This window comes from Rhamphochromis sp. 'chilingali', assembly GCF_963969265.1.
Source record: "Rhamphochromis sp. 'chilingali' genome assembly, chromosome: 2".
NCBI classification, from domain to species: Eukaryota; Metazoa; Chordata; class Actinopteri; order Cichliformes; family Cichlidae; genus Rhamphochromis; species Rhamphochromis sp. 'chilingali'.
The window spans coordinates 19649386-19676939 of NC_137930.1; the positions used below are offsets into that span (position 1 = coordinate 19649386).

The window sequence follows — 27554 nt, forward strand, 5'->3', positions numbered from 1 at the left end:
AGAATTGTAACCCCACTGTTAAAAAAAACAACAAAAAAACAACAACAAAACAACCCCTACCCTGACTCCCTAAGTCTGGTGAGGTCCTGGAGGTGCTAAAAATAACAGAAAAAAGCTTGGAGCCTATCCCAGATAAATTTCATCCAGGGCGGGGCACCCATTTTGACAGGTCGTTGGTCAATCCCGACAACCACACTTACGAGTTTCCTCCTCATCTAACCCGATTGTCTTTGGACTATGGAAGCAACCGAAGCACCTGGAAAAACCCATGCAGAAAAGTTTGAGCCCAGCTGTGAGATTACCACACTGTGCTGACCCACGCAAAATATAAATATATTTTTATGAATGTGGCAACCTGAATCTGGATACAGATTTAAGATGATTCATGTGCCACACACTCTTTTTGGTCATGGAAACAGCACTAAATGAGTTAGTTGTAACAAAGACAAGAAAAAACAAATCACCCCAAAAAAACCCAAAAAACAAATAATCCCTAGGACCAGTGTGTCAGTCGGTGCTTTTAGGTAATTTCAAAAAGTAACAGAGATGATAACAGCTGAGTGGAGAGTGAGATTTCCCTCATAATGTAAATGTTTATAAGTAAGCAAGGGAACAGAAGGGTTAGAAAAATGCAGAGTTCAAAAAAGATGTAGTGCAAAGCTCATTCTCAGTGCCACCAATTATACCAGCTTCATTCACAGGAAAATATAAAGGAAACCGTAAAGGTAAATAAATAATGCAATAAAATCCTTCTTTTTCTTAAAGATTGTAATGACAGAAAAAAAGATGAGTACTTCTGTTGTTCGTATGTTTTGTTTTCTGGAAATACTTTGCAGGAGAGAGAGCACTCCACACAAACTTGCTGGAAAAGCAGCCTCTACATAACAGTCTCTACATACTTTAAGGCAAAGAGCATCAATTCTAGGAAAGAATTATCAAAGCATGCATTCACCACCAAGCTTTCTCCAGGCTGCACTTCATCTTTCATTTGTCCTCACATACATGTTTATCTCCATGATCTGACTTTATGTAGGTGACACCTCTGCATGTACTACAAGTGTCTACAGTCCTTCAGTCTTTAAGTATTTTACACTGAGAAAAAGACCCTACTCTGACTGTGCTCTGAGGTTATTTAGTCCCTCGGAGCACTAAATAATTGGACATTGGACATTATTCATAATGTGAAGAGGAAATAAGTTAGGTAGCTCAAATGGTTTAGAAATAACAAACAGTCAACAGCTTTCCACAAAAAAAAACAAACACTCAGCAATCTCATCTCCTGCTGACTCAAATAGAATAATTAAGACAATTTCAAAAGGCTGTGATTTACAGACACACCTCCCCTTCCTCTGGAGCAGCAGCGTTCTGTACCGCTGTCCAACATGGACCCACCCCGGCAGAAACCCACATAATCTGCTGCCAAGTGCCGGAAAAGTCCAATAATGTTAGGAATTCCCTCATCTGCTACGCATGACTCCTATTACAGCCTCCAGTTCGACAAGGAAAGCTTTGACTTATTTAAGACTGACACCAAAAATGGTGTGTGGGGGTTGTTTGAGACAGAAGAGCCCAGGTACAGACATGCCCATGCACACAAAGGCATGCACACAAGCACACAAACGTGAGCGTTGCAATACATTTAGACAAGACTTGTAAATGCACGCACACACAGAAGGGCAGTCAAGGGCTGTTTAACCCTGTAAAACCTGAGACCACTGACCACTGCTGTGCCATCACTTTCCTGCAGAAAAGAACAGAAAGAAGTGAGAGAGAGAAAAAAAAAAGAAAAGGAAAAGAGGTCTCTGCCAAGAAACACATCCAACAAGGCCCCCTCCAAATGGTTTGTACTCAATTAGGCCCATTCATGGTGTAGCCAAAGAACAGTTGGCTCACCCTTTGCAGACACCCTCAGTCACTTCTGACGGCAGTAAACAAAGCTTCTCTCCAGGATGCTTTGTAATATCCATCATTTAATATTAATGAATAGTTCAACCCACTCAGTCTTCGTTGCACATTCACAAGCAATCACAAACACAACAGTAATGCCATTTTTCCCCACAATTCCTTGCTAAAAATCTCATTTTTAAAAAAATATTTACCACAGTGTTAAAGCCTGCAGCGTGTGGCAGTCATCCCAAAGCTTTAGTTTAAGTTTCTTTCAGTTTGTGGATCTTAAATTGGAAATATCTGCTGGACTTTTTTTAGTGACTCTTTAAATCTGGACCTTGTTTTTGTGTCATCTTAGCAGTTATATGAAGGTGTTGCTCATGCTACCCATTAGGGCTGGGCCATATTATACCGTTCACGGTAATACCGGTATAATGTTAGGCAACGATAGGAAAATGAAATATCGCGATAGAATGGGAGTAAAACGCGCATGCGCAGTGCCTTTGTTTTCATACGCACATGGCCGATTGTTGAGTGAAACTGATGAACCAGAATTGGTTTGTAAAAATGGTGCAACTTCCGTGATGTGGAACTGGTTTGGTGTTTGTCCGTCAGATACACAATAAAGCACATTTTTTTGCAGAACATGCAAGCGGCTGTTGTTATTGTCATATTTGTCGGACTAAGATGCTCTTAAATCTGGGAGTAATCTGGGTCCTAAACTCCGTATACTTCAGGTCAAACAACACTGCAGCATCACTTAGAGTTAAAAACTGTCTAAATTCTTTCATCTTTAATAAAACGATCAGCATTGCTGCTTTACCAGGTGTAACTATAAAGTTTAACTTCCAGGCATCCATGAAAACAAAAGTTATTACATTTAACGGAGTTAGAAGTTAGCAGGAAGCTAGCGGAAGTTAGCTCGCTAGTTTCGCTAGTTACCTAAGCATGATATTGCATGTTCTAACTGAGAGATTTCTGAAAAAAATCAAACGTACAGCTCTGCTATCACTTCCAACATAAATGAAGACAGGAAACTAAACAGCAGTGACGTTTGTAGGGTTACTGAAGTTGGGCTAGCTGGTATATAATGATGTGCTACGTGATCGCTAGCGACACAGCTATGTTAGCATAACATAAACAGTGAAGCTGGAGGACGAACACTAACACTTTTCCACTTATAAAAGTGAACGTGAAGGTTCTTCATGGTTAGAGACAAATGCAATCGCATGGCAGGATGCTGTAAACGGACCAAACTTCAGTCAGGAGAACAACTGAGATAATCCATCCACAATACGAGGTTAGTCATTAATATACTGCAACAACATGGGAATAGAGCAGCTGCCAGAGAATTCAACATTAATGAATCAATGGTACAGAAATGGAGGAAGGAAGAAGAATGAGTTTAATAAAGTTTGATTTATCTGACTGCTTTGTTTCGCTTAATGTGCCATATAATCCCGTGCACCTTATGGTCCAAAAAATACGTACTGCACACTGCAGTTTAATGTTGCAAAGCACCTCTTTTTAACTTCAGTGGATATTATACATGGTTATGCTCAGGATATGTCAGCCCATTTCTACTGGAAATGCCTTTTGGTTAAACTTTCAGCAAGGAATTTGCATTTGCACTGTTACATTTTTATAAAGCTTTAATGTACATAAAAACCAGCTTCTTGTTTAAGTGAAAATAAATGGAAGGTTGTCTTTTTGCGCTAGTAATGTTTTGGAGTTGTATTTTGTCTCGCATCAATTATATCGTCTGTTATATCGTTATCGCAAATTTTCAAATATATATCGTGATAAATATTTTTGGCCATATCGCCCTGCTCTACTACCCATAAGGTGTGAAGTGACAAAGTCTTGCACTTTCATGAGATGAAGAAATAAAAAATAAAAAAACCAAACAAACCCTTAAATCCTCTAAATTACAATCGATACAAAGCAAAGGGGAGTGAAAGAAAAGAAGGCAAGAAGGTACTTGCTGGGGGATGAAAAGCCACAGTCGAGGAAAAGAATGCTTGGTTGGTGGTTCAGTCAGCATCAAAAATAGCTGCGAGAAAAGCAGGGAGGCTGAAGGCTGGACGGAGCACAGAGTGGGGATGTTGCAAGAACAGCAAGAGAGCAAGAGGTAGAAGACAGTGGTTTATTGTATGAAATCATTCAAGCCTCATGCGCCTTAAACGGCTCTCAGCTGGCCAAGAGACATGTGACTCACTGCATAAACTTACTTTACTAAGAATTTCATAATCTCCAACAGGAAACTTAAAGCTCTTATAACAGATGACTGACGTGTTAAACAGTTCTGCTTGATGTCCTTGATTTAAGCATTGTGCTATTATTTTAAGACTATTTTCCTTTCAGTCTGTACACACTGAAAGTATGTAACTAGTTCGCATCTATCCTTTATATGCATGTTTATAGCCATGATAATTTTTTTTTTTTTTTAAAGGGATTTTGTATATAACATCTCTGACAGTCAGCAGCAGGCTAGAATTAAGCCAACCTATAATTACTGGTCACTGTAGCAATGAGTCATTCTGTCTAAACCTTGCTGCCCAGCCACCACCAAGCCAGCACCCGGTTCCCCATACTTCACAACACTTAGGTGGTAGTTACTACAGATGGATACGCAACTTGTAACTAGTCCAACTGTCTTGGTTGCTCACTTGATCCCGTTGCTTTCACTTTATTTTTGTCTTTCAGATCAGGTCAGCTGATGACTCCATGCTGTGCCTGATAAATCCATGCACTACAGAGTCTGACACTTAACTTACATCAAGTGACCCTGAACTGGTCTGTTTTACTTAAGACTTCCTTCCTTGCCACAGTTGCAGACTAAACCCAAGAAATTTGTTGTGGCCAACCACACACATAACAGCAATCTTACATTTTTACACACTATAGGCCACATGTTGTATGCTCTGACAAAGGACTCCTAAGCACACATGACCAAAAGCAACCAGGTGCTTGTTGTTTGTGATGTGTTGAAATAAGGAAAGACTTACATTGAAAAAACATCCCATGGAATGAAAACAACAGCTTGTTAGTCATTCTGTTTATATTAAATCAGCGCCAGCTTCCAAGAAAAGGCCAAAACTGCCATGATGGTTTTTTTTCCTAAAAGTGAAAATCATTCACAACACGTTGTCCACAGTAGGCGTCACAACCACAACGTGATACCACTTTGAATTACATGATTCTGGTTCGTATTTTGTTTTGAAAATTTGTCAAGGAATTTAACAAACACACAACAACACAAACTTAACCCTGAAAACATTCATTTGTACAAATTCTCTATTAAATTAAACCCCTAGCTTCAGCATACTCACCATCCACTGCTTGTCTTAGCGCCTGAAGTTTCCTCTGTTTTTCCTTGATCTTGTCATAGGCACCGGTGATGCCCGAGCCTACAGACAAGGCTGAGTGGTGATGAGGCTTCCGACTGTTCAGCCCACCAAACTCAAGGTATTGAGAATCCCTTTCTCTTAAAGCTTGCAAAGGTGATTTGCGCCTGCCACTGGAGTGTGTACTTAAGGCACTACTGCCTCTTCTTGCATCCTCCAAAGCCCCAAAGCGAAGAGCCTCTGGGTCAATGCAAGCCAAGTCCACAGAGGAAGCCCAGGTCTTCCTGGGCTGACTTAGCTTCAGTTCCCCACTGGAGAAAGGCAGAGATCTACGGTCCAGTTCCACAGGCCGGCCTTTTTGCTGGGGGTGAAAGGGGTGCAGATAGGGATAAGAACGCTGGGAATGGAGCGAGGGGGGCTTTGGGTAGAGTTCACTGGGTAAGTCAGAATTGGTGTGATAATCAGACAGGGAATACTGTAAAGCTGCCCCGTCATCCCCCTTCAAAAGATCCTGGATTGGCAGTGAGCCCATGGAACGACTAAGGCCTCGGTTTAGAGAGGTTTGTTCCTGAGTCTTCGCTCTGTAGCGCTCCAGAACCCGAGGGGCAGCACTCCTCCCTAAGAGCAGGGGAGAACCAAAATTTTAAACACCAAGCAGATACAGAGGCTGACAAGTGTTAAAATAGCTGCTTTGTGTCCAATAGTATATGACTGTTACACTTTTGCATGTAAAACAAACAACAGCAGCCCAAGGAATAAAAAGCTAATATTACTACAGTTCCTCAGTTTGTTGAGAAACTATTTTTCCATTGTTTTAAAAGGAAACCAAATTGTGGCCCAATAACTAACAATTTCTGCCACAAGCATCTTACAATCTAGCACTGCCTTTCCCCGAATAAGAACTTTTGCTTTCACCATCCATAAATTTTAAGTTTGCCTTTCCAGGCATATAAACAATACTAGTAAAGTCTATTTTTTAGTGAGAAATAAACCAGTGAAGTATGCAGGAACAAAACAAAGGGAAGAAATACAGAAACAAGAGGGTAAACGGGCAGATGTTGAGGCCTGTAAAAAAATAAAAATCCTGCATGTGGGTTGGTTTTAATCTAGAAAGCATATGTTTGGAAATGCATTAAAGATAGCCAGATTCCAGTCTTCCAGGAACTCAGGAGGAAACTTGAAAAAACTTGACTGAGTAAAACTGGAATAAAAAAAAATTTATGCTGCATGTCTTTGATTTGTCAAAGAGGTGAGTTACACTCCCAGACACGCTGCCAGTCGATCACAATGATGACATGCACAGCATGTGTAAAAGGAACAAAGACAATATCTAAATTCCCTAAGCAGCAATAAGAACTTGGAGCCACTGGGTTAAGGGTGACACAGAGAGAGAGAGCTGGTCCTTTCAGAGGAAAGATGCTTAAGAACTGAGTAATACTCTTTGCATGTACTTTCCCTAGGGCTGGCTGGGGATCAACCAGGGAAACAAAGCACTGATACAAACAGGAGACCAGCAGCTACACTGATGACTCCAAAATATGCATCTGTAATCAATGCCATGCCGTGCTTACATAATGGAGATGGAAGCCATGTTTGTGCTCTGCTCTCCTCTTCATGGCCTGGAAAAATGCCCGAGTTCTCTCAGAAACCACTGGGAAGATTTGTTCATATTTTCCTGAATTAAATCAGACTCGAGGTTGTAACTTGGTGTTCCTCTCTCTGACTACTTTCACTTCTTTCCCACAGACTGCAGACTGAGTATGTCACTGATAAATGGTTAGAAAACAAGGTGAGCAATTTACATTTGATACTTTCTTCATTAAAATATATTTTTAATAAACATGTGGGCAACCAGCATAAACTGTTAAGCCCTCACAGCTTAAAGATTAGGGGTGAGTAAAACCACCAGGCCAGCATATTACGATGACCCCATGAGCTGCCGTTCTTTCGTGTTTTGCCAAACATTTTAACCGACTTATGGACCTCTGAAGGTGTCCCGTGGTTTCTGGCACCACAGAAGGAGCTCAGTAAGTTGTGAGAACCCCTAACACCCTTTCGCAATTTGATTGTTTTTCTTTCCATGAATAACTTTATACCGACAACAACAAGCACCCTGCATAGTTGGCTGTTTCAGAGATGAAGACTTGGCTACTGTCAATATAATCTTCAACACAATGGCAATTCACTATTCATCCAACATATACCAGATTGTTATTTAATCTTCCATGTCACAATGTTATTCTCTGTATCTATCAGTGGACACATGTTTTGGGTCATCTCTGGACTCGCTTGACAAATTGAATTTCAAAGTGTTCCCAAACGTTCTAAACAAAGCCTGCTTATCTAAGATCTGGTGATTTGTTTTAGAGAGAGGCTGAACTTGTGACCCTCATATGAAGATTACACAGAATGTAGGTAAACAAAACATTTAAGTGCAACGGACTAATATTTGCTGAGTTCGACACTAAAAATAAATAAAAACCTTATCGCGTTGGCAGCCTTTTATCCGCCTGCAGCCAATAGATACGACTCAGTGTGGAAATTAATGATTTTGAGCACACCACTGCAACGTTACTGTGTGTCACTTAGGTGCAGCTCATCTTACCTGAGGGCAACCCTTTGCCCCTCAGCCTCTCCCGAATCTCTTTGCTCCGCTCCGGAAGAGATTCTCTGTCAGTCAGCAAACCGTCCAGCTGTGAAAAAGACAGAAAATGAAAAACAAAGAGTGAGGGTGAAAGAAGGAAGACGTCCTGAAACATGTTCTATCAGCATGACCACATCACCTGTTGTATAATTCAAACCTAGCGTGCTTTTGGAAGAGCTTGTTATAGGTCTTTAACATACACTTAGCTAAGAAGCATTCTTCCTATAAAGGCTTCCTGACAGTTTCGCAAATATGGACTCTTAGACAGGAATGCTGGAATTTCATTATATATACATCATCACATGTTATACCTGAGAAAGGCTGCCCAGCACTGTCCTGACGAGTCTTCTGATATAACTGAAAGGAGGGTCACAGCTGGAGTTTCGGATGTGTTTGCTGGAGATGTCCAGGACTGTGCGCAGTGATATTCGACTCAATGTAATGTCATCACACATGTTGAGGAGTAAACTGTTTATGTGTTCTCCCAGCTCCATAGGCTGCATAGGGGTGGGGGTGTGGGGGGAAATAACACAGTTAAGATACAAACAGTGAAAAGAGCGTCTTGTTCTCAAGCATCCTGGCAAAAGGTTGGTCTAGATTTTAATTAGCGTCACAGTCACTACATGACATCAAATTAAACTTTATTAAATAATATCAGAATTCATCTCTCTGTTAAACGGAGAAAAGTTTGGCTGCTTTTGGACCGAACACTTTAGCAGTTGGGAGGGCTCAGCAGATACATTACAAGCAGTTGTTTTGATCAACAGTAGATGCACATTCACAAACAGGAACTGAAGCAAGGCTAGGACACCACCTAATGTTTTCATTCTTTAGTTTCTGTTAATCCTGTTTTCAGCTTCTTCATTTTCTCTGTTTTTAAAAATGGGAAATTTTGGTGGTGGATTCCTGTGTTTAATCAAACAAGGTACACTTTCATCTGCACATATCTTAAAACCTTTGTCTTATGATAAGAAAGTACCCAGTCCATGATGGAAGCTTAAAACAAAAAGACCCTAAAAACAGATTTCTGAGAGATGTGATGGTCCCCAATTCAGTGGTTTGTAGAAGTAAAAACACGTATACTACCTCCAACAGGTATTACATTATGAAAATAGTTTCTGTTATCCAAAAGTGCCTTCTTTACATGCATTTCTGTTCATTCTTCATGTTTTTCAACAAGTCGGATCATTTTACATCATGCAGGTGTATTGCCGGGGTATCACAGAAGTACTGTGTTGAGTTTTAGGTCACTTGGATGAAAAATTTTCCTACTTTAGATAAAGAATTGGGTAATTGATAAGATTTTAATGATATCAACTCCAGTACTGACTGTGCTTGTATCCCTGATTCTTTATCGATTTTCTGGGTAGTTTAAGAAAAAGAAAAATAAGACGACTCTGGTATGCCAAAGCAGTACTATTGTGATTTTTGCCTTGTTTTGCAATACATGACTGTCAGAAAAACATACCAGCAGCGATAACAGGTACTGATAAGACTGTTGGCATGTTGGAAGCTTTTCTTAGTGCCCATCACCAGTACAAAATATTTTTTATGCACTCGATCATCTTTTATTTTTTCATATTTTTTGGTACTGTAGCATTTGGCTGTGGGCAGTGAGCTAGCAACTGATTTCCAACATTTACCTTATCTTAGAAATAAAGGGGAGTTTTTCAACAGAGCGAATGTTGCAATCCACCCATTCCACAGACAAAATGCTTTGATTTTGTTTTTTCCTCCATATATCATGGGATTTTTCAAAATACGGGATGAACAAAGTATTTCTTTACCTATTCTACTGGAGAGTTGAGTAGAATGACATAGCGTTATGTGTTTTAAGTGCGCGCAGCAGCACTTTTAAGGGTGACAGGAAAGGCTGATGAGATGTGGATGGATGAGAGTGGATGGAGCCTCAGCCTTTCAGTGAAGCCGAGCTGATGGCAAACTTGAGTGTGAGATGCCTCTAAACTGTGGGTGGTATTTTCTCACAATAGTGAGCACGCTGTGCAGATTATCTTTTATACCTGACTGACTCTGGTCGAGATATGAGCATGTCTTCAAACCATCTCTGTAAATTCCAGAGTGCCTTTACCTTTTCTTCCATTTCTTATCTAGATGTGAAGATCATAGTTTGGAAAAAGCCAGATATGCCTGAAACCTCATTGGTACAGGTATCTGTGGAAGTATTTGGTACAACAATAGAGGGACATGCGCTACTTTCTCCTACTCCACTGTTCTCCACCATTTCGGCAGCATGCCTGTGCAGGTTTGACAGCTGAATTTTAAGTAATTCCACAATGTTCAACATGATAGATACTATTAAACCTTGACAAACACAGGTGTGTCTCTTCCAGTAAAACCCGTTCAACACTTGCTGTATTTGCCAAGTGTGCCATTTAAACACCTGATGTCATATCTTTAGTTCAGTCTCACACAGGCAACAATGTATCACTTCTACACTTTAAAATGTGCTGCTATCTAAACTCTAAGATTTTTTTTTAATGTATATTCACTTCACTGAATATAAATATATATATACTTTTAGTTTATAAGACTTTGTTAAAGTGTACACAGAATTCCACATCCAAAGCTGTCCAGGTGGCCGGATTGGAGCCTTTGGTGGGCCATTCTGGACCCCCAGGCCATATGTTTGACACCCTTGCTCTGCACATTTGGAAGGAAGCATCTGTGTTAAAGATTTACCTGACTATGGGGGATCTCATAGTCCGCCCCCCAGAATAAGGTCATCCCCAGAGAGTACATGTGCATCTGTGAAAAATAACACCACATTATATTTCATTCACTCAAGACAAAATGCATGCAACAGTAAATAATAATAACAATATATGTATAAAGATGAGGCACAAAACCTGAAAGCAAGTGAAAGATAAATGGACTAAGGCTCAACAACTGCTAAGAGTTTTTAGGGGAGGCGGGGGAGGGAAAAAAAGGACAGGGGCTCTCAACCTAAATCCAGAAACATTTTTCCATTTTCCCCTCCTTACTCCTCTCCGCTCGTTGCGTGGAAGAGAAATTACTTCCCCTGAATGTTGGGCTTGGTAGAGGAAAGAATAATTCAGCGCCTGCCAAAGAATGCAACGTTGCCTTCAAGGTCTTTTAGGAACACATCACAGAGTACAAATTTAAAGAAACACTAACACTTTCAGAAAACGTGTAACCTTAGACGTCGATTAAAAGTGACAATATGACCTCTATATGTCAAAAAAGCAAGAGGAAAACTTGCACATGACGTATGTTTATCCCCAGTATGATTATGAAGGAAACAGATCATATTCTCTACACTGAAATAACTGAGCTGGGGAGACAGGCCCAGGGTTGGAAAACTGACTCAGCAAAAAACCATGTTGAGGTCTGTGGGTCTGTGCCAGAGACGGGAATCCAGTCATGCAAGGTTTTTGCTCTTCACCAGAGAGGCAGAGTTAAAATGAGGGGGTGTGGGTGTGCTGTGATCGCTCACAACTTCAAATCTGAATCATCTACATGCTGTCTCTGCTTTTTCAGTGAAGAAATGCTCTAACCATACACACTGACTAATAGTATCATCTATACCCAACATTTAACACGAAACGTTGCAAAACAGACTAAATGTACTAAATACAGAAAATGTACAAAACTTTAAAAACGCAAGACATCTAAAAAAAACAAAGACAAAAAACCGTGATCGACAATACAGACAGAACAAAAATAGCTCCGCCTTATTTGTTCGTTTTCCATTGAGCATGTCATTTGCGTGTCTTTTGAAACTTTGGATGCTAAGGAAAACAATGACTAGCATCAGCAAAATGACGTAAGCAGGATCTTAAAGAAACAGAAAAAGAAAGCACGACACACAGCTATGCACGTAAGGAAGATCTGTCTGCCAGTAAAGACGCAAAGTATATGTAAACCTTTCACAGTAATGTGACCTTTTCACAGCATTTCTAACCATTTAATGAACAATTATTCATCATGCTTGAGTACGTGAAACCGATAAACAAAGCAAGTTATAAACATTTTTCTTACAATCATGGTGATTTTCTTTTGGATTCTGCTAAAACATCTTTGGGAAAGATAATTTAAAAATTCCTTTGTGCAGGAAACCCCCCGATGAGCACACAGGTGTTGACACATATTTCTCTAGCCACTGTCAGGCTATTAAACTAATGGTTTTGTGCCAACAAACCACCAAAAGGCAGAAAAGTTAAGCATGTCTGACAAAAAAAAAAAAAAAAATCTCCATTTAAGGGAGAAAATGCACCTATGTCATTAGTTAGGATACAACCGACATGACTTGGTAAGAAAGAGCGAATGTAAACATGGCTATGTTTAGAACAAGGGGTACTCAACAGTCACTGACTGGTTAGATGACACCAAGTGATGGTTCGAAATGAATGTTTAGTTTAAACACAAGATTTCACTTAAAAATATGGGCAACAACAAAAGATTAGAGCACAGACACACGTAGACTAAACAATTTGGCAGATGCTGTCGCCACGTGGTGTATTATCATGGTTTATACCTTTTCTATGTCAGAAACAGAAGTCAAGGAGTTCCCCTTCAGGACCTCTGGTGCTGTGAAGGCCCTTAAGTCCTGCTGGGTGACATACTCGTCTGTGAATGAGATGTTGCCAGATGGCATGAGCAGGAGGGACCAGGGAGATATAATGAAGCCCATGGCTGAAGGGTCTGGAAATGGAAATAACATTTCAATGATTAGTTTGCCATCACGGTTGAACAGCAGAAAAAAATAAAAATAAATCATAGTTTCTTCACATAAATTCTTAGCCATTCCCACATATTCACACAAGGACAGCGTTAAAGTCAAGATCTGTGTTTTTAAGCTTCATACTAGCATCAAATTTTGTCTAAGCATTTACAGCCTGGATCCAGTGACTACACATATCCAACCACAGTGGATGTTTCTCGCTATGGCTTTGGCGTTTATGGAAATTCAAGATTATTGAAGTAAACAAAAACACATGTTGCTTTCTTAGTCGGCAAGAAAATAACAGTTGGGGCATGGTTGCAGAAAGGAATGGCCACACAGCGTAATTCTCTTTTCCTAAAAAACCACAGCCAGTGCGATGGTGGGAGAAGGTTTTAAAAATACACAAAGGAATGTTTAAGCAGCGCTGCAAAATTATTTTCTTTGACTGATAGTTAACTCTGAGAGGAGCAGGGAGACGAACACAGGAATTTGATTTGAGGCAAAGCTGGTTTTTACTAAGTAAATACAAGTTTCCTGTTTAAAAACTCATGTGACCAAGATCTTACTCAAAAGTAACTGGTTTAGTAGTAAGTCTATCCCATGCGAAGCTTTTGCTGACCAGACTGACTCAGCCTGAGCACATGCATTTCATGACAAATTTTAATACATTGCAGATATATGCAGAAATCATGCTAGAAGGATAGTGCTTGTCAAGCCAACAGAACACCATGCAATGCAACATCACATAACCTACCATCTTCAAATGTACGTTTTTAGCCTTTTGAACTGCTAACTAAACTTAAGGAACAGGAAATAATTTTAAACAGCTATATTTATAGCCCATTCAGCTAGGAATGAGAACTAAGCAACTTATCCAGTTGAGAGCTGGTACCAAATTATCCAATTCATCAGAATCGTATGCCTCTAAGCTAAACAATGCCTTTTTATCAGTGCTGGCATGTTTTTTTGACAAGCAAGCATTACAAAATGAGACTCATGGTAGGTGATATTTTGAACACACATGTGCAAGCTTTTTTCCCCTTAACCATTCCTACAATGAGTCCAGAGATGAAGAAGAACTGCTTTTGAAGATACAGCGACTGGAATTTTCTTGGCCATCTGAGTGTCCATCCTGATTTTTTCTGAATCCAATTTTGTTTCTAGGAACTGAAATTGATAGCATGTGCTCTCATTCATTTATTTCTTCTTTAATAGAAAACTGAATTTGTGTTCTTAATAAGAACACTGACCACTTAACTTTTTCCCCCAAAGAGGCCCCAGGTCCTCAAGTCACTCTTACTCAAATAAAATCTCAAAGTGAAGTGTTTTACATAGTAGTAAAAGAAAATTAATGAAAATTAACTGGAGTATAAACTACTTTCTCTGATATGCATTATATGTCTGTGTAAATCTGCAATTACTTATCCGAAAAACTTGGCCATTGGGTACTTTGCAACATGACTTTAGCTGTACTACAAACACTGCTTACTCAGCTGAGCTCACAACTTTGCAGTCGGAGGTAGTACTTTGACTAAAATAAAATAAATAATAATTTATATTTTGTTACCACCTAGCCCTATATAAAAAAAAGGAAATGGCAGATTACTGGTTACATTTTGGGTAGTAATCAGCCAATCACGTGGCAGTAACTCGGTGCATTTACGCATGCAGATATGGTCAAGACCCATAGGAGATCATCAGAATATGTAAGAAAGGTGAGTGACTCTGAATGTTACATGGTTGTTGGTGCCACACAGGATGGTCTGAGGATGTCAGAAACTGCTGATCTACTGGGATTTTCCCCACACAGCCATCTCTATGCTTCACAGAGAAAGGTTCAAGAAAGAGAAAATATCCAGTGAGAAGTACAGGTCAGACAAAAATGCTCCCCTACATATTAGCTGAGCATCATTTGGTTCTCACAGCCTATTTTTAGTATTACTGAACGGCTGATCTGGTGACTCAATCTATCACCGTTGATTGAGTCACCAGAACTCAATCCATGGTGGTGGAACGAGAGACTCACATCAGAGATGTGCAGCAGAGAAATCGACAGCAACTGTGTTATGCTATCATGTTATATCAGACCAAATCTCTGAGGCACTCCTCTAATATATAAATGGGACCGTGAAGAGAAATTCCTACAACAAATTAGAAACACTCACCCAGCACGTATTCAAACAAATCATTCTTATATAAATATACAAACCACTACTGTTTACACAAGAGAAAAAAAAACCTGTGCTAGTGGTGTTTGACCACATTAGCACACTCAGAGTGGTGGAAAATCTTCACCCTACATTTAACCACAAAGACAATGACAAATCTGGTGCAAAAAGCACATATCCAACACACTTCACCAAAAAAACCAAACCAAAACCTATTGTTTTCTCTTTGTTTAAAGTGTTTCTAGTCATAAATGGCCAACTTCATCTAAGAGAACATCCAACACAAATATTAAAGTTAAATGGTTACTAATATTAATCCACTCTGTCATAAACTGTCTTACATAGCTTTTAACTATATAACAGCTGGCTTCAACATTTGCTAGTTAAATTGTAGCTTCTCTATGCAGTCTAAAACTATCCAACTAAAAATATACTCAGCATAGCAACACAACTACACAATAGCAAAACAAAAATTATGGTGCATTCATATCATTATTCTCCTACAAGTCTTGCCACCTAGCTAGTTCACCTTTTGAACTATTATATAAATTAACCACAATTTCAGTGGTCATGAGACAGAAACTACATGTATAGAGTCACAAGTCAGCTTTGATAGAACTGGTTAAAAGGTATGTTGACATGCCCCAAATGTTCTTCCCACGGGAAGAGATGCTTCCATCAGGACTTCTGAAAGAAAAGACTTTAAACCAGGATTCACTCTGTGTCTCTCCTAAAATGTCTCTGATTAGAAGAGAATATCATAAATAACTGGTACATCAATGCCATGTCAAGACTACTTTTATCGAAAATATTCCAAATATCAGTCTTTCATTCCTGTCCTTAATATCTTCAGAGCTTTATCTCATAAGACAATACATTTCTGTATAAGAGTATTTGAGCATAGATTGCTTGTAATTAATGTTAAATATTTGCAGGCTACGCTGATAAGAGAGGGTTATTACAGCATTACCAGTACTGTCTGGAAATGAAACCAATCAGAAAAACTAGAAGTTGAACTCAAGCTGGTTCATGCAGACTGTAGAAATGCACAAAGTCAGTGGTTGACAGTTTATTTGACACAGTCCTGCCCTAGAGGCACCATCGAGAGCATCCTGTCGAGCTGCATCACTGTGTGGTTTGGAGCCTGCAATGCGTCCTGTCATAGAACCCTCCAACGCATAGTGAGAGCTGCAGAGAGGATCATTGGTGTCTCTCTCCCCTCCCTCCAGGACATTTACAGCACCCGTCTCACTAAAAAAGCCCTTTGCATAGCGGCTGATCCCACGCACCCAATGCAAAGCTTCTTCAAGCTGCTGCCGTCGGGGAGGAGACTGCGGAGTCTCCAGGCCAGGACCAGCAGGCTGAAGGACAGCTTCATCCATCAGGCTGTCAGGAAGCTTAACTCCCTCCCGATTCTGCCCCCTCTCCCCTCTCTCCTCCACGGTCTCACTGAACTCTGTCACACACACACAAACACACACACTCTCTGACTCACTCACTGGCCTGCACCAGTTACCAGTCACTTTGTGGAGCATTGGACTGCCATTACCTCATAAGACTTTGTTGTTACACTTTCTCTTACCGTACATTACTAAATCTCCATTTGCACTATTTGCCTATTTGCACTACTCTGCCTGGTTTACACTCAATGTCACTTACCCATTATATTGTATATTGTATAGCTTTCTTGTTATATGTAAAATTGTATTTATTTAAATTTTTACTTTTTAATTATTTTACTTGCATTTTTAATCACTTTTATATTTAAATATATTCAAATGTTCATTTGCTATTTATCTAGGGATTGAGAGTAACGCAATTTCTATTCTCTGTATGTCCTGTACATGTGGCAGAATCGACAAATAAAGTTGACTTTGACTTTGACTATGTAATCAGGTGCAATGAAATTTTGTCTTAACACCCAGGGACTGCAATGTCTGCTGACTCACTTCCTCTGACTCATATGTTGTTTAAAATTTTCTTAAGTTACAAACTGATATGATTGCATAGTAATGCATGATGATGACAGAATAAGTCCTCTACCTTTGATTCCATGTTCACCTACCTTTGTGAAAAAGTTCTTGGAGGCTCTCTGCACTCTGACTCAGCACTGCCCAGACCTCCTCTTCCTGGAGAGGACCTCCTCGAACCTCCAAGGCTTCTGCCAGAGACACATGCATGTTCCCTGCAGAAATACAGCAAGACGAACATTAAAAATTTAATTTACACAAAAAGACCTTCTGAAATCTAAAGAAATACGTATTTATGCCAGAATTAAGATTGCTGTCTTGAAATTTTAATGCTTCCATCCAAGTTTTATTTATTTTTTGAAACGACTGCAAAAACTTTAAATATTGTTTTCTGCAAACTTCCCCCATAAAGACAACATTGAAGCCTGCCCGTACCCTTTAATTTAATTGTTTTGACACCTCAGTAAATATCAATAAACATGTTTTTAACACCAATTACAATAGTTTCTGCGTTTTTCCAAGGGTAGTTGCATAAACAGAGATCATCCTCACTAACTTCTAATGCACACTATAAGTAGGCCTGAAATACGACATGATTTGCTCAGGTCAGAAAAGAGCTTCAAGAGTTACTCCTAGTAGTCTTTCAGATGGTGAAGTATAAAATATAGCAGACCTTTAATTCAGTCCATTCCATCAAATTTACTGATTACCCATCCACTGATGTTGGACGAGAATGCCTAGCTTGCAGTCTCCGCTCTAATTCATCCCAAAGGTGTAGAGGTCAGGACTCTGTGGAGGCCAGTCAAGTTCTTCCACACCAAACTCGCTCATCCATGTCTATATGGGCGTTGTGTTGTGTCCTGGTGCGCAGTTATGTTGGAACAGGACAGGGCCATTCCGAACATGTTCCCATAAAATACTCCAAAATGTTTTGGTATGCTGAATATTAAGAGTTCCTTTCACTGGAAGTAAAGGGTCAAGCCCAGCTCCTGTAAAACACAATACTACACCACAATTCCCGCCCAAACTTTACTTGGCACAATGCAATCAGACAATTACCGTTTTCCTGGCAACCGCCAAACCCATACTCATCTAGTCTAGTGGAGAGGTGTAAATTGTCGCTCCAGAGAACACGTCTCCACTGCCATAGGGTCCAGTGGTGGCCTGTTTTACACAACACCATGCAATAATTTGCATTTCGCTAGGTGATGTAAGGCTTGGATTTAGCTGCACAGCCATGGAAACCCACCCCATGAAGCTCTCTACGGACTGTCCTTGAGCTAATCTCAATGCCACATGAAGTTTGGAGGTCTGTAGTTATTGACACTGCAGAAAGTTGGTGACCTTTGTGCACTATGATTTTACGTCTTCAAGTGCTTGATTTTATACACCTGTGACTATGGAAGTGATTAAACAGCAGAATTCAGAATGGGTGAGTGAATACTCAGCAAACAGAGATTTCTTGATTAGAAAAAAAAAAAAACCCAATCAGGCTCATGAGTGCAGACATTAATTCAATTGTCAAGCTTTGCAATGCAACAAGAATATTTTAATATCTCCATTTAACACATTCCTGGAGCATGACTACTTCATGACAAATGCATGATTGCGCTGAGTTTTGTTTTAGGCCAAGTATTTGACTAAATCAGACTTAAAATTATACAGATATGTTTCTGTCTGGTGACAGCACTTAAAATCAACTCCCCTCCTGCATGGAAATCACTTTCAATTAATTCTAGGGCCATACACACAAAAAAATGCATTTTTTTTAAATGTAAACTTTTAATTGGCTGGGATTTCAATACTTGCTTTATTAAACCACAAACACCTACAATAGCGCCTGACAAAATACTCTCAAAATGCTTTCAGAGGCACAGAAGTCATTTCACAAAAAATGCTAAGTATTTTTAGGTTAAACCCACACAGGAAGTCAACACAACAGGTAAGACAGGATAATAAAGAAGGAGCCTGCACAAATCCACAAGATGACACATATAGTTCAATCTAATTCATCTAAAATGGATTTGGTGCTCTCAAATTCAACGTTATCAAAACTCAGTGACTAAATACATGAGTAACTAAATAATCTACCTTAAAGGCAAGTCCCATAGTGAGACATTTCACTCATGCTACTCTGAGAGCTGATGTTATGCAAGAACCAAAGGTTACAAAACAAGGACACTTTCTAAACTTCTAACAAAACAAAAATCCTAAATGTTGCAAATGAGCATCTTAGTTTGCCACCAATCTACTTTAGGAAGTCTTTCACAGTCAACTGGACGGTCTATGGTCCCTGTGTGTATGTTTTATTCCTTTATTCCTTTTCCTTTGTGTCAACAAGTGTGTGCCTTAAGATGTTTTTCTGCACGGTATGCAGAGGGGGAATGTGCATTTTAGCAGTTCCTCTGGCTTTTTATAATGAGCCAGCTAATACTTGCTAACACAACTAAACCATGAAAAGTACTTTGTGTATACACTACTCAAAACACCAACTACTAAGTGCACTGGCCTGGCTTCTCTGTGTGTGTAAAAAAAAAAAAAAAAAAAAAAATCTGTTTGTATTTGATTACAAATACTACTAAAAGTCAGAAATCATTTTTATTCATGCACTAAAACTTCACTAGATTCCCTGTCATATAAAAATCACCTACAAAGACTATTTTAAATAGGAAAATAAAAAAATATTTGCTGGAAGATCACATTTTAACCACTTATTATTATTTATGTTTTTTACTGTCTCCACTGTGCAGCTGTTTACTGTTTTTGGACTGTTTTGGTTTTATGTACTGTAATGTGATTCTAACCTTTGTTCTAAGCTGTACAACAGGGGCTTGTTGTGAACCAGTATTAACTTAGGTGGGACAATTAAATGTATTTAATGTTGCATTTTATTTTTCCTGCATCATAAAAGGAATCAGTCATCTGTTTTACAAGAGCATCCGCCATAAGTTTTTGTTACTCCATATTTCTGCCAATGCAAGACAAAAGACAACTTGCATTTCTTGCAAGTCAGCAGCTTCCAGAAAAGTCATTTTTCACATTCCCAGAGGACGACTTCATGTTCCAACAATTTAAAGACTTCAAGGACCTTTTAATACATTTTTAATAAATTTAAGATGTAACTGTTGTAACTTAAATACGTTTGGGTTTTTGACTGTTTACCCAGCTATAATAATTCTTAAAACGTTAATCGGAGCTCTTTTACCTGAAGATTAAAATTTGTTATCATTTGCTAGATTTTAGAAAATTATTTCAAAAGACTAACCTACATATTGTCAAGATCATAAGCTGAGAACGGACTGAAACAATCGATAGATTATGTAAACATACAGAATAATTAGACTTTTACTCACCTGTTGAGACTTCACACCACAGTATCTCACACACTATACAACAACATACAGGCTGGTACAAGGTGCATAGTTAGCATTACTGGTTGTTAGCAGGATTCTTCTTGAATGAAGTAATTGCACTTTTTGGCACTTCTAAGATGCCTTACAAGAGGCAAATGAAAGTGAGTTTTAATTTTTAATTCACGCTTTTTAAATTTAGGCATAATTTAAATTTTTTGTATTGAAAAATCCAATCCATAATACAAAATGTTCCTTTCTCTTGTAGTATGCTAATAAATATATAAAAAAGGACATTGGGGAAAAAACCAAAAACGTCATGTTCAGAGAAAGCTAAAATATTATTGGATATGTGGATAACTTCGACATTCCACCAAATTCTATGATACTGTTTTAAAGGATCCATCTGTGAATAACTTTGCATGTACAGCTTTCTTTTACACAAGCCAGCAACAACACAACATGTTAAATTACTAGCTATGGCTGCAATTGCCTTTTATGGAATTTTAAAAAATAAATAAATAAACCCAAATCTGCCAAGGGCTGTATATCCTTTTCCATTTGGCACTTAAAAACATGTGTTAGCCATCTTGTTAGATGACCTTAAACACTGACCACCAAAATTCTAATCAGTTCAGCCTTGTGTCCAAGTGAGTTTTGCGTCACATTTAAATATATTTCCTCAAAGCTTTCAAGAGATATAACATGAACATAATAGGATGTGCAGACATGCTATCAAACTGTAGCGGCATCCATATCTGCCCAGTGTTGGCGGATGTCTGCGTGTCAGCAAAAAGATTACAGTTAGTGATGTCACTGGCTGACGTTATCATGTCAATTTTCTAAATTTAAAAAAATAAATAAATAAAACAGTGCACTTATTTTTTTTTTTAACAATTTAAATGCCAAAGAAAATCTAAGAAATGCTAAATAAACAAAGAGAACAATTATTTGCACTGACACTGACTATTCACCATGTTGGTATTATAAAACATTGGTATTAACCCAGAATTTCACATCTATATAGCACACAGACTAAATAAATAAATACTAATAGAGCTTAACAATAAATGTGGAAAAAGGGGGAACATATTTCCCACTTATGATATACAATAGGAATAATATACGGTCAAATCAGCCCATGAAACAGAGCATCTGAAAATTACACTTTCTGTTTTAGTCAAAGCTATATTTACCTTAGACTTTTAGCTTCCCCACCCAATTACTGAGTCATTAATCAAACATATTGCTTCAAAGTGAAATAATGCTTTAATTTATTTAAGAATTATAGTCCTACATTTATTCATGTAAGAAATGCACAGATTTGTTCTCCTTGCTGACCGGACACAGAAAGAAAGCAAATATTTACAAACACGAAATATTACAACAATACAAGACAATGTATTTAACCACTGTATTTACCCCTGCTTAAACCTGCGTACATGATTTACATTAAATCTACCCTACAAACCAATGAATGAGAAAATGGCACAAGGAATATCTTCTTTTATCTGTAGTTTTTCTTCGTTTGATTTTTCTCTCCAGCTACTGTGCTGCACTGACAACTCTAGCTAATCTTCCCAATCGAGTGATGGAATGATACCAATGTAAGCAAAACAGGAAGCTCCAGTTTTACAGACTAATTTACCCTGAGCAGAAACTGTGAACTCATTTCACTTAGTTCAAACATAAACAACCATATTTGCAACTTCGTGTGCATGTGTGTCATATATAAATGGCTCTGTTGTGTTGGTTTGTAGTGCAATTTCTCCAGGATATAAAAATGTCACTGTAAAGCTGTAAAGCATTGTTGCTTTACAGCATATTTCCTGATATGCAAATATCGAGGGCAAAGCAACAGATTCAGAAGGTGTGGCAGGTGTACTTGGTTAAAAATATGCATTACTGTGTTGCATTTATATAATAATAATGTGCATTTGTAGTGAGGATTTAAAGATGTAAAATTCAGATAACAAAAAAAAAAAAGGGGGGGGGGGGCTTTCACACAGAGGGCACAACAGCAAGAAGGAATAACCTGCCAATATCAAGCATCAGCCTTAATGCACACTATGCCTGTTACGTTGTTCTGGCATCAATGTACAACTAGCATTTAAATATGCAGCAAATGTAAAACCTTGTGTAAAGTAGCCCATGTCCTTTCTCACAAAACTGAAAAAAGTCCACACTAAAAACAGGACAACTATACACTCAGCCAGTTCAGCCAGTGTGGTAAAGACAACCTGATAAAATCTTATCATTTCAGAAACTGCACAGATTCTCCCACACAACCATCTCCACAACCCACAGAGAATGGTGTGAGAAACAGAAAATAATCCAGTGAGCAGCAGTTCTCTGGAAGAAAATGCCTTGTTGATGTCAGAGGCGAATGCACAGATTGCTTTGAGCAGATAGTAAGGCTTGGTCTGATGAGTCTTGAACTCTATTGCAACACTGAGAAATTCGGGTTAGAATTTGGCATAAACAACATGGATCTCAAGACAAAGGGTGTCCAGCTCAGTACCAATCAGTGTACCTAATGAAGTGGAAGTGAGTGAATGTATGTAGATGTGCTTGATCACAGCTTTGAGACAAGATTTCATTAATCAGAACTCAACACAAAAGTCCCACCAAAAAAGTCAAGAAATGAAATCCAAACAGGAAAACAAGCATAACTGCAATAAAAGATCAACCAAACAGCAGCCACTTAAAACATGTACTAGACTGTGTAATGTCACATTAAATTAATTTTCATCTTCTGTTGAAAAACTGTACTTAAAACATTTTTCCAAAGAGCTTAAAATCTTTCATATTTGGATCAGATATCGGTCTGACACGGACTCAAAGAAGTAGCTCGGGTATCTGTGGAAGCACTGAGCACTGGTAGCGATCTGTTCAGTTCCATATTGTTCTGAATTTATTTTGCACTCGTTGCTCAAAGGACAACTCAGCATACCACTGATTGTGTGAGAGGAGAGGTCTTTAAGGCAATCATAAATTCAGGCACAGTTAAGCCAATCACAATGAACTAAAATGAAATGGAAGCAAATAAATCAGGTAAACAACGTAAACAGGTGAACAAAAAGTTTATCTTATATATCTTGGCCCTGTTAAGTATTTATTTTTTTAACCAAACAATGCCAATATAAAACAAATGTAGACTTTCAACCAGTTCCAGGTATTAGCATACAACCAAAACGTATCTGTATCAGAACCGCCAGCCGAGATAGTGTCCCTGCCTCGTAAGTTGGCAGCCAATCAGATGTGGCAAAGACACAAAAAGGAGCTTAACAGCAACCATGTCCACACCTAATGTTTCATTTGAAATTTGACTGCATTACATGATATTACTGCTCTGAAGTGTTGCCAGCACCAAGCACCTGTGTTTTCCTCTTTCCCTTGGACCACACCTTTGGCCTCATTTGGTCTAATGACACTCAGTTCTTTTGTAAATGGCAAATTTCACAACTGAGAAAAAAGAAAGAAAAAAAAAAATCACAAGAACATGATAGGAAATATCCAAATATCAGTACTGGTGACTGGCAAAAACATGGCATTTACCAGGGTCACTGGCTGATATATCATATTACATAATATCATCAGTAGCAGAAAGCATCTGAAAATCCATTTTCCCACCTTTTTGTCACCAGGAAACTGAGAGACCTTGGACTAAAACTTTCATGACAACTGAGGGAGTGTTGTTGGGTGACTATGTGTGAGGATGAGAGAGAGTAAAAAGGGTTTTACTTAATCTCTTAGGTCAGCTGGAGAAATGTCAAAGACCATCGGTCTAAAATCGCACCAAATTGTGAGCAAATCCCATTTAAGTGGATAATATGAAAAATCCAACATGCTTGTGGTTCTATGAAACTCTCTGGGGATAGAAGTGTTACAGAACCCATTACCATCCCCTAAGAAGATATCACAAAAGAAAAGCCATGTACCAGTGTTGTTATGTCTGGCACTATGAACTCATATGCTATAAACTGGGTCACCAGCCTGTTCTAGCGCTGTATTTTATTTCTGAAAATAATACGTGAAACAGTTTCCTTTCAGTGAATCTTAGCCTGGAGAAGAGGGTTAATGAGTAAGCAGGCCAAAATTCTTATGCAGGAATGCAGGTTAACCATTCTAGCCATCAGGAGGCGTGAAGTTGGAGGCGAAGTGGGATACTACCCATCTTGCTCATTACCCATGAGAATGGGGAGAGTGGGTGCTGTGAAGCCCGATTGTTTTGTGGCCCTTGTTATTTTAACAGAGACCTACAGTGGAATGTTTTTTATCCTCACTCAGGCTACTGTGCAGGCCAGCTCCTCTCTCTCATTGGACTATGGTCCTGCTCATTATTGAGGGTGCTTAGAAGGCAGCGGGCCAAATCAGCGAGAGCAGACAGCCTTCACCACTTCAGCGCCCCATTCTCTGTTTTCCAAAGTGTAGAAATGTTTGTTCCCAGAAATTCCTCTGAATTCCCATACCATAGCTAGAAAAAAAGGGGGAAACTAAACAAAGATTAGTCTGCTGCTTTTCGTGTTTAAAAGCCTAGGCTACAGTCACAAGGATTTTAAAGAAAATAATCCTGGAAACGTGATAATGTTCTTTACTCTGCACTTTTCCTTTCCTCCCACCTTCCTCTGTCACGGCTACCAGTCCACAAAATGGATTTGAAAACAATCACCTGCAGCTAAATAACAGAAGCACACATAATTCCAGTTTCTCCTGCTGTCTTCCAAGTTCATCCCTCAGCAATAAACAAAAATCTAACCCTGCTCAAAATCATCTGAAAACAAGCCTAGCCGCACTTTGGGGGCAATGTGGCATAAAAGCACCAGATTCCACTCTTGCGTCCAAAAGCACAAACTAATAAAGATATGAGAAGGAATGTGTTCATATCCTCCAAACATCAGACCTGTGGTCTCAGCTGGCAAGCACATCTGGAACAGAAGCTGGTAAGAGGTGGTAGGGAGGGGAGAGGGGTTACCCTGCACCAGGACTGAGGTGAAAATCGTCCTGAAGGTTTTGCGTGCCAGGAAAATTCAGTACCAAACTCTGAGTGAACCTCTATTCCCCGAATCTTACTGTACAGTGCAGCCTGCAAGCACATGATTCAAATTTAAAAAACACACCCGTGTGTGTGTGTGTCTTGAATTTGAAGAAAGGCTTGATCAAGATATCTTTCGCGAACACGCCTTATGACACAAGCAATGAGAATTCATACATAGCTAACTAGGCTGCACACTACTGAGGTGATAAAATGCAACTTTAAGCCAGAATTATGGTTTGAAAACCTCAACCTTCACTACCTGTTAAAGTAGCTGATGTGGTGCTCCTTACTGCGAAAATTAATCTGCTGTTGTATTCACAGCTGTGTCCCGCTCATGCTTGCTTATGAAAGAAACTGAGCAGAGCAGGAGTGACTCAACTAAATAAAATGGGAAAACCCAGTGGTGAGTTTTCATTATTTTTGACTGACGTACAATCAGTAGACATGCTTTTCCACATTACTTATGAATGTCTAAACAGGGATGCTTATAATTACAGCAATGGGACCAGTACCTTCCAAGTACGTCCCGTTAATCATCTCTTAGCGTTGGTGTTTGTCTTGTTTTTTGGTTGTTTTTGTTTTGAACAAAGCTTGGGTAGGAACCAGAAAAGAGAGCTTAGACTATTTTGTTGAATATCAGCCCAGCTCTGGACCAACAGCCCTCACTTCTCATTTTGGTCTCTACCTCATCCGTTCCATTTCTGTTAATCACAGGGTTGCTGTGAGTACAGTGACATGCAGAGCTTGGTTTTGCAAAAAAACCTCACTCCAGCTCCCCCCCACCTCTTCCCAGCACACACACACACAAACCCAACCCACTGTCTATATTCCTATTTTTTCCTCTTTTTCTTGACGGTGCCCCATTACAGCCACTTTAAACCTGGTCAGGCACACAGCCTAACCTGATCGTTATATTGTCTGCAAATTGACCTCTGACCTTAGGTTAATTACCACAGAAAAGCGGTGAAGTTAAGGGGGAGGGGGGCCAAGCTGCCTTTCCCGATAACACTATACCGCTTCACCTTTTGTTAGGGTTTGGAAGGAGCGTATATGCTAAAATGTTATTCGGATTTCTCATAATTATCCAAAAATTTCCAGGTAGAATCACTTGAAATGAGTCAGTCTGCCAGTCTTGTGCTATTCTTGAGGTGGTGTTTCCACCCTCGCAAGATTACAATACGATGTGATTAGCTTAGAGATGCCCCATTTGTCATGGGTTCTGGACTAAGTTAACAAGACATGACGCATAACTTTTAAGGTCGAGACGTATTAGTTAAACATCAACAGTGCAGCCTGCTATTAGTTCTGACGATGTTAGTTTTGTTATTAGTTTAAAAAAAAAGGTGGAAAAGACATAAAACCTCCGGTATTTGAGGCTCCTCACGAGTTACTCAATCCCTCGGTTATCCCGGTTTGGCTAAAGTTAGCTAGGACACTATAAAGTTTGTTTACATCACTTTCTGAGCGGTTCATAAAAAAGCTTACCGGCCGAGACGAGCTACAAAATCAGCTGTGAGGGAAATGTTGGTGCTCGGACGAGGTTATGAGTGGGCATACAAACGGCACCAGACGCCATCCCATCCACAAAGCAACATCTTGGATCGTAACTGTCGGCGAGGCAGGCAGGCAGGCGGAGAGGCAACAGGTTTACCTTTCCGCGGAGCAGTCACCTATAAAAATCCACTTCCACTGAAGCTGGCCACAGCGAATGAAAAAAAAAAAAAAGTAAAACTGTTCTTCTGAAACTCCTCAGAAGCTGCGCTTGTTGGCCACTAAACAGTACTGCTCTCACCACCAGAGAAGCCAAGTTACCATTACTGCTGAGGAGTGGAACAGCCCCTCCCTTTGCGCGTGGGCTGACTGGAAGTAACCAGACACCTTACTGTGGCTGTCTATTGGCTCTCCGCGAGGGGACTGTCATTTAGCCGTTCCTATAGTAACACAGTACCAAGTCATGGAAGCAGAGTATGTATCCAGATCGCCGACGTTTCTTAAAAAAATGCTCTTATAAAATTAAATATTGTCCACTGAGATACATTTAATAGTTGTATAAGAACGAAGTTTTTTTTTTATTACTTTAAGATAAATTTCTCTGAAATACACCACTTCCATAGGGTTATGTATGGTATGTGTGTGAATCTGTGTATTTTAATATAACTGAAAGGCTGTTTTTAAAGAGTTCTTAAACCATGGGAAATTATGACGGACCCGACCTGTTTCCTGTTTAAAATAATTCCAAAATTAACCATGATTTCTGTATATCCCATAACATCAAAATGAGTCAACTAAGCAGTCAGGAAGCAATTCACTGCTGAGTACTTCCTTCCTATAGGTGCTCTTGTCTTGATGAGCTATTTTTGTGGTTTACTTTGCGCCATCTTGTGACATTTATTCCTCATTACAACCCTTAGTAGCCAGATTGTGGCCAAGGGTTATCTCTGCCTG

At 39.3% G+C, this 27554-nt stretch overlaps 1 protein-coding gene across 3 annotated transcripts in view; it reads right to left on the minus strand.

Moving 5' to 3' along the window:
* The window catches only part of ptpn13 (protein tyrosine phosphatase non-receptor type 13), a 52293-nt gene extending 25339 nt beyond the window's left edge, over window positions 1-26954 (minus strand). For all 3 annotated transcript variants that reach the window (XM_080874129.1, XM_080874128.1, XM_080874127.1), the window contains exons 1-7: window positions 26595-26954; window positions 16817-16936; window positions 12395-12561; window positions 10579-10644; window positions 8190-8375; window positions 7840-7927; window positions 5220-5852 (exon numbers count right to left, since the gene is read on the minus strand). In XM_080874129.1, coding sequence (XP_080730255.1) covers window positions 5220-5852; window positions 7840-7927; window positions 8190-8375; window positions 10579-10644; window positions 12395-12561; window positions 16817-16931 — 1255 coding nt within the window. In that variant the 5' untranslated portion in view covers window positions 16932-16936; window positions 26595-26954. The remainder of the gene's footprint in view (window positions 1-5219; window positions 5853-7839; window positions 7928-8189; window positions 8376-10578; window positions 10645-12394; window positions 12562-16816; window positions 16937-26594) is intronic.
* Window positions 26955-27554: the final 600 nt, after the last annotated feature.